At 48.4% G+C, this 14,004-nt stretch overlaps 1 protein-coding gene and 1 long non-coding RNA gene across 3 annotated transcripts in view; one reads left to right on the top strand and one right to left on the bottom strand.

The window, feature by feature from the left end:
- Window positions 1–4,052: 4,052 nt before the first annotated feature.
- LOC131835857 (uncharacterized) overlaps window positions 4,053–14,004 on the top strand; it is a 253,951-nt gene continuing 243,999 nt past the window's right edge. The window contains exon 1 of the long non-coding RNA XR_009355390.1: window positions 4,053–4,110. This is a non-coding gene — a long non-coding RNA (uncharacterized LOC131835857). The remainder of the gene's footprint in view (window positions 4,111–14,004) is intronic.
- The window catches only part of CGNL1 (cingulin like 1), a 162,143-nt gene continuing 158,276 nt past the window's right edge, over window positions 10,138–14,004 (bottom strand). The window contains exon 19 of one of the 2 annotated variants that reach the window (XM_059180605.1): window positions 10,138–13,223. In XM_059180605.1, the coding sequence (XP_059036588.1) occupies window positions 13,088–13,223 (136 nt within the window). In that variant the 3' untranslated portion in view covers window positions 10,138–13,087. The remainder of the gene's footprint in view (window positions 13,224–14,004) is intronic. The other variant, XM_059180604.1, reaches the window with a different exon arrangement.

Genomic DNA, 14,004 nt, shown 5'->3' with positions numbered 1-14,004 from the left:
AAGCAGATGAAAGTCACCAAAGAGGGACCAAGGGATGTGATGCCTGAGTGCACAGGTGGGAAAGGACAGTCCACAAGGCAATCTGGGGCTGACACAGCCATGGCCCAGGGCTTGACCACAGAGTCCTAGGCATTTCCTGGCACAGGGATTTGGGTGCCTGGATCCCTTCTGAAGGCCTAGGCCTCTTCAGACAGATATTGGCCTCTTGCAGTGAAGCCCCCTCATGTATTTGGCAATAGTTACCAGAGAAAAAGCCTTGTGGCAGCCTTCCTTCAGGATCACCTCACTGGGTCAGGAGCTCTAGTCCTGAATGTAGCCCAGCTAGTGAGTCGTCCAAAGGCAGGTTCCCTTTTTTGTGGGGAACGTTGGGGAAGAGGCAGCCTGAGGGGTGGTGGGGGGAGTCCCAGGGCCCACGGCCACCTCACCATCTTTTAAATCCCTTCAAGTTGCTTTCACTTACTTTTCTGTGAAGGTGCCCCATGGGGACACTTACAAATTCTGGGGCCTGGATGAAAATCAAGAAGTTGGCTTGGAAGAAATAAAAGAAACTAGAAAGAATGGTTGCTTCTGGGTAGAGATTTGAGAAACCGGGGTCAGGGATGGAGAACTCTTTTTTTTTTTTTTTTAAACTGTTTTACTCTATTACATGATTTGTATTTTCTAGTCTATGCTACTTAAAAAACACACTAAGCTTTAACAGAGAAAAAACTGAAAGAAAAACAATGGACAGATCTCAAAAGAACATCTTGTGAAATAAAGCCCACTGGCAATACAAAAGGACATTAACCTGATGAAAGAGATTTTCCTGCTCTTCAGGAAGAGTAAATTAGCAAGCTGAGGGGCAGGGGATGTGGGGGAAAGACCACATTTGTATATTATTAGTGTCTGTGTAAACTGCTGAACCCTTCTGAAAAGCAATTTGGTGACACTTCCAGTGACTTAAAGATTTGTTTTTCACCTCACACCCCAGTAATTCCACTTCTGACCTCTACCAAAGCAAATAATTTGAAATATGGGTTAAAAAAAAAAAAAAAACAACCCTACAAATACAAAAATATTCACGGTAGGAAGGCGAAATTTAGACTCCTACACACCCAATAATATGGCCATGGTAATGTACTCAATGGCTTGTTTTGTAGCATTGTAAAAAGTGATAAAGATTATCCAGTATCAGGAAACAGGCTTATGGGAATATTAAGCGACCACACCGCATATATAAAATCACATAAACACCGTGGTTGTGGTTATGTTCAAAGAAACTGCACAAGGAGAAAAGACTGGAAAGAAATGTGCTAAAACGCTCATGACTGTGGAATCAGGATGGTGGGGTTATTTGCTCATTTTTGGTAATACCGTTGTCTTATTTTATTTGGAAAAATAAACACATAAAGAAAGAAATGAGGTCTTTCAGTCCCTCTAGCTGCCGTGCGGGAGTACCCGTGAGGCCTCTCTCGACAAGTTAAGGGGTGATCCTATTTCCAGAATCTTCCAGCTGGGAAATGCCTGCTGAAGGAAGAACACCATAATGGCCACCTCCATTGCCATACTGTTAGAGGAGCTATTCCTGGGATGGACGGATTCCAGCCACTATGGTGGAGCTAAAAGGGAAGTCTACTAAACGAAAGCACACATTCTGATCAGAGAGGGGCCGGACGGAACACAGCAAAAGAAACATGGCAGCCAGGCCCCAGCTGGGCTGAGTGATGTGCGTGGCGCCCTCCTCACCCATGTGACCGGACAAGAAAGGTTGCAAGCCTCGGGGCCCATCGAGGCAGTAGCCAAGGAACAATTGCAATTCCAGGCCAAGACTCGGTGAGTCCTGGGAGGACAGAGGATGCCACCACTCTTTGTTCCCTAGGGCAGATAGCCAGTGAGACCTTGGTCTTTGTGAGCCTGGAACTAGGCGTGTGGGCACCACAGGCAAGCTGAAAATGCCACTTCCCAAATGGGCAAACCACTGGGTGTTCCTTCAAATCCGTACTTGAATATTTGCCCGCCATATTTGAGAGACAGATGGGTAAGGAAGGGGAAGGAAGGATCTCTAAGGCAACATCCCAGTGTGGACATCCCAAGTCAGCCAAACTAGAGCCCTGCCCCTGTCTGCGTTCACTATTAGAAAGCAGCTTAGTCACCACACCGTTACTCAAGTATGCCCCTTGGGGGGGTCTCCCCACTCCCCAGTGCAGCTGCCATCTCTCCCCCTAAGGCTCTCACCTCCAGTTGTCCCACATCCCATGCTTCATTGACCCTGGACGCTGGCGCAACTGGCTGATTCTCTCAATGGTGGTTGTCTCTGGAGGGAGAAAAGGAAAGAGCAGGGAGTGAGGGGCAAAGGGAAAAAAATCTTCAACTTTCTCTAAAACATTTTATTTATATATGGGAAGCAGATATGACCCAATGCTAGCCACGGTTAATTCTTGGTGGTGGGAATACAAATTCCTTAAACAAACAAACAAACAAACACACCCAGACTCCTTAACTAGAAATCCTCAGAGATCTGTTGCGGTGCTAACTTTGTGCATTTCTGTCTTCCTCATATTTGCTGCTTCCTAAATCCCTTTGTTGGTGATATTGGTAACAAAGTCACAGAGACTAACTCCCAGCTGGCCTCCTAACAGCTGGGGAGCACTCTCTGGACATATACTACTTCTTAGAAATACCCTTGCCCTCCAGGCTGCACCCCTCTAACCATCACAGGGCTGAGCGAGCCCGGCTTATCTTGGGCACACCCAACCTTTCCGTGGGGCCTGGGAAGGCCGCCCCACGTCAGCGAGCCCACAAACACTCTGTACCTGAATTTTAGAATCCAGCAGCAATGAAATAAACAAATCAAAGAAAAAACCGGCCTTGAAGGGGAGGAGACAGTAGAGACGGTTTCTTATTCCAGAAAAGGAAGCTGGTTTGGGAAGCCACGCATGAGACAGGAATGGATGCTGCTTGGGAGAGTCTGGGCTTTGGATCACGGATGATCAGATAAGGAGGTGGTGGCCAGGCTGAGGGGAAGCCAGTTTTGTTTCCTAGTCCTTCATCAACCAAATGCCAGGAGAATCTCCCCAGGGAGACTGGACAGTGACTTGGCGTATCCCCTTCGAGAGGAGCCAGGAGCTGGAGCGAGTCTGTTACCTTTGACAGATCCAGTTCCCCTTGCCTAGCTCTGCGGGGAGCCCTGTGCCCATCTCCAAAGAGCCCTGAATCCTTGGCCGTTGATAGGCTGGGAACTGTGGGGAACCCCTGGCACCCTGTGAAAGGCCAGGCAGCCCCAGCCCCAGAGAGGCACCTCAGCAAACCAGGGAGCCAGACCGCAGGCTTATCCATCTGGACCTTTTGAAAACCAAAGGGCATTTAATCCGAGATACTTGGTTTATCTTAATCTCCAAGCCCTTCCCTGGACAACAAGCCTGTCCTGAAAGGACCAGCAGGCTGAGGTTGGCCAGGTTGGTAGCCTGCTGCTGGTGGGATGGGGGCATACAGAAAGGAGGGGGGTGGTCCAGAAGTTGGAGCGCTGTGACCTCAGACAAACCACCCAGACTTTGGGCCTATTGGCCTCCACTAGGGAAGTCTAGAGACGTCAGTGTTGACTGTTTTGGAGGGGCAACAGGGAAGACCGGCCAAGGACCCGGGAAGCTCCAGGTGGTAAGAGCAGCAGACCGGGGGCTCTCCCCAAGCTCCACTATTTACTAGCTGGTGACTTTGGACAAATTATCTCTCTTTCTGCGCATGTTCCCCAACATGGGAAAGGGGTTTTAACACTAGTCCTCTCACAAGACACACATTAAATCAGAAAAAATACAAAGATTCCTGGCCCATGTGTGTCTGCCCAATTGCACCTTCCATCCTGTTAAGGGGTTTTAGATGTTCACAAAGAATCAATCCTACACATTAAAAAGAAAAAAAAATCATTCACCACGATCAAGTGGATTTGTTCCTGGGATGCAAGAGTGGTTCAATATTTGCAAATCAATCAATGTGATACATCACGTCAACAAGAGAGATGATAAAAGCCATATGACCAGGGTGCTTGGGTGGCTCAGTGGCTTAAAGCCTCTGCCTTCGGCTCAGGTCATGATCTCAGGGTCCTGGGATCGAGCCCCGCATCGGGATCTCTGCTCAGTGGGGAGCCTGTTTCTTCCTCTCTCTCTGTCTACTTGTGACCTCTCTCTCTGTCAAATAAATAAATCTTTTTTAAAAAAGCCATATGACCATTTCAATAGATGCAGAAAAAACATATGACAGAGTACAACAACCATTCATGATAAAAACACTCAACAAAGTAGGTTTAGAGGGCACATACCTCAACTAAGAAAGGCCACATATGAAAAATCCACAGCTAACATCATACTCAAATGGTGGAATACGGAAGGAAAGCTTTCCCTCTAAGGTCAGGATGCCCACACTCATCACTTTTATTCAACACAGTAATGGAAGTCCAAGCCATGGCAATCGGGTGGCGGGGGGGCGTGGAGGGGGAGACATACGAGGCACCCAAATTGTTGAGGAAGAAATAAAACTTGTGCTACTTGCAGATGACACACACGATATATAGAAAACCCTAAAGATTCCACCAAAACACTACTAGAACTCATAAATGAATTCACTAAAGTCACAGGATACAAAATCAACATACAGAAATCTCCATTTTTATGTACTAATAATGAAATAGCAGAGAAATTAAGAATGCAGTCCCATTCACAATTGTACCAAAAATGATAAAATACCTAAAAATAAACTTAACCAAGAAGGCAAAAGACTTACACTCTACAAACTATAAAACACTGATGAAAGAAACTGAAGACAAGACAAACAAATGGAAAGATAGTCCATGCTCATGGATTCCAAGAACAAATATTGTTAAAATGTCCATTCTACCCAAAGCAACAGACTTAATGCAATCCCTATCAAAATACCAACAGTGGGATGCCTGGTTGTCTCAGCCAGTTGAGTGTCCAACTCTTGATTTCAGCTCAGGTCTTGATCTCGGGGTCATGAGTTCGAGCTCCAAGCTGGGCTCCACTCTGGTCATGGAGCCTATTTAAAACAAAAACAACAACAGCAAAAAACTACCAACAGTATGTTCCACAGAACTAGATAGAACAAAGAATCCTAAAATTTGTGTGGAACCACAAAGAACTCAAATAGCCAAAGCAATCTTAAAGGAAAAACAAAAACAAAACTGGAGGTATCACGATTCCAGACCTCAAGTTATATTACAAAGCTGTAGTCATCAAAACAGTAGGATATTGCCACAAAAGCAGATACATAACTCAATGGAGCAGAATAGAAAGCCCAGAAATAAATCCATGATTATATGGTCAATGCATTTTCTTTTTTAAGATTTTATTTATTTACTTAACAGACTGAGATCACAAGTAAGTAGAGAGGCAGGCAGTGGAGGGGAGTGGGCTCCCCGCTGAGGAGAGAGCCCGATGCCGGGCTTGATCCCAGGACCCTGAGATCATGACCTGAGCCGAAGGCAGAGGTTCAACCACCCAGGCGCCCTGATCAATGCATTTTTGACAAAGGAGGCAAGAATATGCAATGGGAAAAAGACAATCTTCTCTGACAAATGGTATTGGGAAAACTGGACGGCTACATGCCAAAGAATGAAACTGGACTGCTTTCTTCCACCATACACAAAAGTAAACTCAAAATGGATTAAGGCCTGAATGTGAGGTCTGAAAACATAAAAATCCTACAAGAGAGCATAGACAGGAATTTCACTGACTTCAGCCATAGCAACATTTTTCTAGATTTGTCTCCTGAGTCAAGGGAAGCAAAAGCAAAAACTACTGGGACTACATCAAAATAAAAAGCTTCTGCACAGCTAATGAAACAATCAACAAAACCAAAAGACAATCTACTGAATGAAAGAAAATATTTGCAAATGTCATATTTGATAAAGGGTTAGTATTCAAAATATATAAAGAACTTACACAACACCCATCCCCCTCAAATAATCCAGTTAAAAATGGGCAGAAGTGGGGCGCCTGGGTGGCTCAGTGGATTAAAGCCTCTGCCTTCGGCTCAGGTCATGATCCCAGAGTTCTGGGATCGAGCCCCGCGTCGGGCTCTCTGCTCGGCAGAGAGCCTGCTTCCTCCTCTCTCTCTGCCTGCCTCTCTGCCTACTTGTGATCTCTGTCAAATAAATAAACAAAATCTTTAAAAAAAAAATAAATAAAAAAAAAAAAATGGGCAGAAGACATGGACAGACATTTCTCTAGAGAAGACATTTAAATGGCCAACAGACACATGAAAAGATATTCAACATCACTCATCATCAGGGAAATGCAAATCAAAACCACAATAAGGTATCATCTCACACTTGTCAGACTGGCTAAAATAAAAAAACACAGGACATAAGTGTTGGCGAGAATGTGGAGAAAAAGGAACTCTGATGCACTGCTGGTGGGAATGTAAACTGGTACAGCCATTGTAGAAGACAATATGGAGGTTCCCCCCAGGATTAAAAATAGAATTACCATACGATCCCAGAATTCCACAACTGGGTATTGTCCCAAAGAATATGAAAACACCAATTCAAAGATACATGCACCCCTAGGTTAATTGTAGCATTATTTATAATAGCCAAATTATAGAAAGAGCTCAAGTGTCCATCGATAGATGAATGGATAAAGAAGTGATATATAGAGAGAGAACGCCATATTATTCAGTCGTCAGAAAGAATGAAATCTTGCCATTTGTGACAGCATGGATGAATCTAGAGTGTAACACTAAGGGAAATAAGTCACTCAGGGAAAGGCAAATACCATATAGTTTCACTCATACGTGGAATTTAAGAAACAAAAGAAATGAACAAAGAAAAAAGGAGACAAACCAGACAGAGACTCTTAACTCTAGAGAACAAACTGATGGTTGCCAGGGAGGTCGGTGGGGGGATGGGTAAAGCAGGTGAAGGGGATTAAGAGCACACTCACCAGGATAGATGCTGATGTGTAGAATTGTTGAATTACTGTATTGTACACTTGATACTAACACTCTATGTTTAACTGTACTGGAGTTTATGCTATCATTTTTCTCCATAAGAATTTTTTTACATTTATTTATTTATTTAGGGAGTCTCTAGACCCAGAGTGGGGCTTGTACTCATGACCCTGAGATCCGGAGTCCCATGCTCTTCCGACTGAGCCAGCCAGGCGCCCCTAACTGTGATCAGCAGACTCCACCCTTCCCCAGGCAAGAGTCAGCCTCTGCCCACTTGCAAGAATCCAGAGCCCCGTTCCCGCTGGGACCGCTCCTCCCGGGCCCACAGAGACTATGCTGTCACCTCTGGGAAGGCAGCCCACCATCAAGCCGGGGGGTTTCAGTCTCCAACCCAACCACCTGACGTTCTTCAATGCGCGGTTCTGGGGTGAGGGGTTTTCTCAGTGACCTCAGTGGAGAGCGTTCTGTTGAGAACAACGGGTTGATTTTGGATCGCAAATGCGATTTTGAATGTAAAACTAACATGAAAGGGACACTCCACGATGAAGATTATTGTTATATGTGGTTCTAGAAGGATCTCACCAGAGAGTAGCCTGGGGTTGGGAAGATGAATGTTCCCTGAGAACCATCCAAACTCCAGGACTTGCTGATGTTTCTGAAAGAACACCTTCCGTGCAACGAGACAGTGGCGAGGCCCAGCGACCTCCTCGAGCAGCCATATCACCCCAGACTGGGCCCAGGCAGCGAAGGCAAGCGCAACACCAAGCGGTTGTTGAAGGTAAAATGAGAGACGCAACAGCAAGTGGCACCACAGACAGTTGGGTTAGACGAGCAGCTAAAAATCTGTGACTCGCCTTGTTCATGAGCTCTGCGACTTCAAAGGCTGATTTGATTTCCACCTGCCTCTAACTGCTGTGCTGAGTGGGACAGGCAACAGGTGGCTGAGCTGCAGAGAAGCTCACACCTGAAGAGACTCTGCAAGAGAAAAGATCAGGAGGCCTGAGGGGTCAGGAGCAAATGAAAGACCTCTGTCCTCCAGGGCAGTGAGTGTGGGGGAGGGACAGCAGAGCTTCCTGGAGAGCCCCAGAACCAGACCCAGACTCTGGACCTGACAGCTCCATCTCCAACCACGTGCCCTGGGTCAGGAACTATAAATGGGAAAAATAGACAAATTTGGTAATGTCATAAACATACGAAGGACTTAATATTTAAATCTAATTTCCACTTAGTTTAATAATCACCATTTTGATAATTATACTGTAGGCTCCTACAGGTGCTAGACTGTGACTTAAACCTTGTACTTGCTACAACAAACAGCTGGCCTGGGCTGGCAGGTTCTGCTCCAAGAGGGGCCTTCCCCACTCCAGATGTGACTTAAGTCAAAACACCCAGCTTCTCCAAGCCTCCGATTCCTTACCTGCCCAAATTTCTGCCTTTCTCATGAAAGCGTTTAATTCTGTTTACCCAGAAAACCTCTGGAATCATGCTCCCCGTAACCAAGAAGTCACTGACAATCTGTTGTGAGACCAACGGGGATTCCTCGGGGTGGGAAACTTTGCAAACATCCCCGGCACAATGGGTAGTATTGTTGTGTCATTTGGAACCGTGCTGGCACATTGTTTCCAGCCTCCATAAACCTGGCATGGGGCTCAAAATCTTGCTTTGCTCACAGAGACAGGCGTGAATGCCTGCGATGAATTTTCAGCGCCCTGTGCTCAACGGGTCTGAGAGCAGGGTCAAGGTGTGCAGGTCCCTCTGCAAAGCCTGGCACACCACTTCCCTGTGGGGTTGTTCAGCTCCTGCCAGGTATGGTCTGTCAGGTCATTTCCCCCTGTCATGTGAAAATTTGGAAAACTTTCTGGTTAATGACTATCTACCAACAAGGACAGGATCACTGCTGCTATCAACAAATTCAAGGAAGGAATGTCGAGAATGCAGACGAGGGTGCCACAGGCCCGGAAGGACTTTTCCCTTTGGCTCTGGGCTCCCCTTGGGTCTCCTATCCCCACCAGGAGGACCCTGGATGGGTGGGTTGAGGGGTAGCTGCGGGGAGACATAGACCAAGGCAAGGGGCATAAATGTAGTTTCAAAAGCAGATAACACCAAAAGGGACACTTCTTGCTACACATGATAAAATGATACCTCAGTAAATCTGACCTTAAAGAAAAAAGCAAACATCTATACATCTATACAAAATCTTTGAGGACTTATTAAAATTAGAAAATCTCATTTATATCTGAGACGCTCCCTCTGATCAGAATAAGAGGGGCCAAGGGCTGGGTGGGTGGGATGGGTGGCATGTTTACATCGCTGGGGGCGTCGAGGGGGCAGTGGGTAGAGCTCTGGGCAGGAAGCAGCACCCCCTTGCAGGGGCCCGAAGAGTTCAGTGAAAAGCTGCACTAGAGAGCAGGCAGTTGTGGGAACACACCAGGGCTCCTGAGGGGCTCAGAGGAACAGCAGCAGGAAGCCAGGACCAACGTAGGACCAGAAGCACAAGGAGGAGATAAGGTCACCCAAGTCCTGTGGGAGCTGGAGTCATGATGGAACCCCCACCCCCCACCCTGTAGGAGCCATAGCCAAAAATGTTGCACAAAGCACAAAATGTTTCTTTGATAACAAAGAAATATCCAACCCCTATGTGTTCGTCCTGGCTGACCCCCAACAGAGCAGCCATAGGTCAAGGAGGGAGCCCGGGGCCTGCAGGAATCGGCCTCCAGGCCGCAGGGCAGAGAATCTATCTGAGGACAAAGAACCAGCCCTGTAGGTCCCATTCATGGAGAAGGAACCCCTTTCTGTAAACTGGGGACCCCGGTACCTGTTGTCAGCCTGCTATCAATCAAGAGAGATCAAGTATAAACTCTGATGGCAGGAGGACCCGTTTGAGTTTAGGAACAAGGAATAAACAGGGTGTGTTTTGTTTCTCCTCAGTTACAAACACACTCCCCATGTTGCCTTTTTCTGCAAATGGGCAGGTCGGGTTTCTCAGAACACCAGCATCTGCAGGCATGTTAATTCTCCCAGTGTTTACCACGGATCCGCGCCCGCCCTTCTAATTTCAGAAACTGGTTCTGGGCATGAAATGCCACCACGTTCCTCTTCCTCAAGCAGCCTCCAGCCATTCACCTTGGCTGTTTCTGGGTGCACCCGGAGCCGGGCTCTGGAGAAAACAAGGGAGTCAAAATAATGGTAGAGTCAAGATTCCTGTCGGGTGACAGCATTTATTGAAAGGCAATCTCGCTTCATCCAGTTCACGTACATGGAGGTAGCTGCCCACAACCATCTCTTCCCCATGACAACCCAAAGCAGTCAAACATCCCCAAAGCCCAAGTGCAAAAGAGTAAGCTTCTTGCCTTTGTCAAAGAATGCTCCGAATCAGGGGAAAAAAAAAAATTAAAAAGATATATGATGATTGTCTCCTCGGCATTGCATTTGGCCACATATTGGTTTATTAAATAAAATATTTTCTCTTTTTTTTAAGCTAGCTAAAGAAAATATGGAGTAGGGTTAGTTCTTAAAGCAATAAACGGGAGAGGGAGGAAGGAGTATATAATAAAATCAAAGAATAAGAGCATGTCAGAGTTGGAAAGGACCTTGCACCACAGTTCTCATTTATCCTAGACGATCCTGGGCACTGAGAGCACAGGCCCCATCAAGGTCACCCCTGTCAAGGTCATCGGGGCAAGGAGCGTGAGGACTTGAAAATATCCCAAGGCCCAGCTGGCTGCTCTTCCCACCCCGCTACACTGCACACCTCACCGCCAGCACCATGCCCATGTAGAGTGTCGCCCAGGTTAACATTTACAACGGCTCATCTTTGACATGAGGATGCAAGACTTTTTCATAGGGATCTCTGTTCTCTTTCCACACATACCTTTGCTTCTTGCAGCCAACCTCCCGGTAACCACGAAAACTGGCCAGAAACGGTGACTTTCTCACAAACCCGAGATAGACACTTGCCCCCTAAAGTTCTTTCACCTCTGACCTTCTCTGCTCCCACCTGTAGTTACGAGTGGGCTGAGGCATTTTTAGGCAGACCTCTTAGCAAACAGCTCATAACAGTGGAAGCAGCAGGGAAATCAGGAATATATTGAGTTTTGGAGAACTCCCTGGGAATTCCAGTGAGTCAGGCCTGTTGTGTCCCCAAGAGGAAGGAGGGGCTCCAGGGCTGGGTATGGAGGGGCTCGGCCTCTGTGCCCCTTTGTATGATTATGGTCCTGCACTCCAGGAGGGGATCTGGGTCTGTTGTATCACGGCTGTGTTCCCGGTGCCAAGGACTGTGACTGACACCTGGTGGATGCCCAATAATTACTGGCTCTATGAATGAATGGTGAAAGGGACAAATCTCTCCACGCCTCAAATGAGTAAGCAGAGGCAAGGTTCACTCCGAGCCAGCAGAGGAGGAGGAGGGCTTGGCTGTCCAGGCTCCAGGAGCCCCGCCTGTTGGGGAAGGGGGTGGTGACACCAGCCCTTAAAGCAGGCGATCACTCTGATCACTCTGAATCCTATTCAGTGGGCTCTGTGACCTGGGGTAGGTAGGGCTCCCTGCTCCTCTGGTAACTGCATGGAGTTCTCTGGTCCATGGGCTTGCCATCTCTTAGGACACCTGGGGACACTGCTGACCCAACTGAACACAATCCTCTCTGCCCCTGTATACATGTACGTCCTATGTGGTTCTCGCTCGGGCCATGGCCCTACTGAACTGTCCACTCTACCCAGGCCCTGACCTGTGGGGGCCTGCCTGTGCCTGGACTTGGTCTCTGGGCATCCCTGGGACCGGTCACAGTGGGCACTGACACCAGGAAGGCCAGGCAAGACTGCAAGTTTCCAATTCCTCCCTCCCTGTGATGCTGCCCCAGCAATGTGGCCTCGCCCCAGAACTCACCGAATCCCGGTTACTTTGTGCCTGGTGCTGGCCCACGTCCCTCTGTCCCAGGAAGTCAGGGGAAGCCTTCCAGTCTGCACAGACACACCTCCTGTCCAGCTTTATCCCCCTCGCTTTCCTGACATAAACTCAAGATCCGGCTCAGTCCGCCCCTTGCCTACACATCCCCCAGCTTTCACAAACTTCCCTCTCTCCCTGCTTCCCCACAGCCGCACACGCCTGCTTATCTCCTCTCCTCCCTCTCCCATGACCTTCCTGGAGGCCACCCACCTCTTCCTCACACCTTCCCACTCCCCACCCAGCAGCCACGGGAGGCCTGAGGTGGGTGGAGAGGAAAGGACCAATAAGAAATGACCGAAGGACCCCAACCCTCTGGAAACCACATCATCTGTCAAAAACCTGACTTACCAGTCTCTGTGGCAAAGAAATTGCAAAGAAATTGCAGTTGGTGACTGGGAATTGGTCTCAGCATGGTTCAGAAATTGTAACATCATTCTAGATAAAATTAGTAAGCAGGCCACAGAGACCAGTGACTTCTGACTTTCTCTCCTTCTGTAAGTTGTTCACCAACACCACTTGAATTTCTCTTCTCCGGATGAATTGTCCCTTATCACTATGACAATCCCTTTTCTCCAACTCTGATGTCAAAAGTAGTCTTGGTGTTCTACCCTCTCTCATCTCTGCGTCTTAATACTTAAAATCTAGTAGCTCCATGTTTTAAAAAATAGTAAGACAGATGTGTGGAGTTTACAAACAAGCCGCCCCACGAAGCTTCTGGAACATTCCACAGTGGAAACAGCAGCAGCCCAAGAGAATCTGTATTCAAATATGTACAGTCTATACATCATCTCCTCCCCCATACAATGGCTATTTGATAACAATTAGCATTTGGGGCCCTTTCCCTCAGCCGGGGAGGGAGGAGGGGGCAGGAGCACCACTACAAACGGTAAGGCAGACAGCTATGCAGAACCTGAGCTCCCTCCCGCCGAATTAGAGCCTCCAAACCCCACAGTGAGTGGTGGCTCCTATGCCTTGTGCATCAGCATTTAAACTGCTAGCTGTCCGGCCGAGGAGAGGTGTGCCACCACTCAGAGACCCCAGGAGGGATGCAAAGTGGAGGAGTCAGCCTGTTCTGTGAGGAGGAGGCGCGGGGGTCTCCGGGGTCCGCCCTGCGGAGACGCTGCCTCTCCTGCTCCCTGCTGCGGGCGGCTGGCTGCTGGGCCCCGCAAGGCATGACTGGCGGCCGCCGCAGCCCCGGGAGGGGCCTCAGATCTGGCTGATGGCAGTGCTGTCCTTGGGGAAGGTGTAGCTCAGCGGCACCTCATGGAGGCTCCCCCCGTCCGTACTGAGGTCATCATCGTCCGTGTCGTCCAGCACCTTGCTCGGCAGCTTCTTAAGTCTGCTGAAACAACAGGATGCGCATGTCTCGGCCCTGGGCTGCAGCTTATCTCTGGTCAGGGGAGGAAGGAAGGGTCTGGGGCTCCTGTCCCTCCCCCTGCCCCCCCCTCTGGGATGGCACAGAAGCACGGGAACCAGTCTGCTCCCAAGCATTCCTCCAGCGACAGGGAGCAAACAGCCCACGGGCAGCTGGTGTTGCCGGGGAGGCCTGGACAGGGTTGGGACAAGTTCAGCAGTCCTGGTTTTTCCTTTCACCTCAAGCTACGGTATGTCTCATTGGGGTGCTGTTACTGATCCTGTCTTAATTAAAAACGTTGATAGCTGGTTTACCGTGGGTTGTTTGCATTCACGTTTTACAGTAGTGCATTAATTATCTACCTTGATTACTGTAATTTTGGGTGCCCCCTTAAATGGTGCACCCTAAAGCCACGGTCTTGATGGACAGGCCCCATTTTTGGATTCTCAACGGGCTGGGGTGTTCTGCCCATTTCCAAGAGAACCATAGCCAGCCTCCGAGAAAGGCTCAGCTCTTTGCAGGAGCATGAACTGAAACTCACCCAGTACCCCAGTGACCCTGGGGTGGGTAAAGGGACCCCCACCCCACACCCCTTCCGATCACGGCAGGGGAGTATCATAGGCAGTTCTGTCTTTGCTGCGACCATCTAGCCCTCACAAGGATAGGAAGCCAAGCTGTATCTTGTTTCTCCCTAAAAGCAGGACTCCTAAGGCCTGGTCTAGGGGACCAGGGTGCTGGGGGCTAGGCCTCCTGCTCTGAGCCCCAGTTT

The sequence above is a fragment of the Mustela lutreola genome, chromosome 7, assembly GCF_030435805.1.
Source record: "Mustela lutreola isolate mMusLut2 chromosome 7, mMusLut2.pri, whole genome shotgun sequence".
NCBI classification, from domain to species: Eukaryota; Metazoa; Chordata; class Mammalia; order Carnivora; family Mustelidae; genus Mustela; species Mustela lutreola.
The sequence above is the reverse complement of the archived record's forward strand: the minus strand, read 5'-3'. Positions and strand labels throughout refer to the sequence as shown.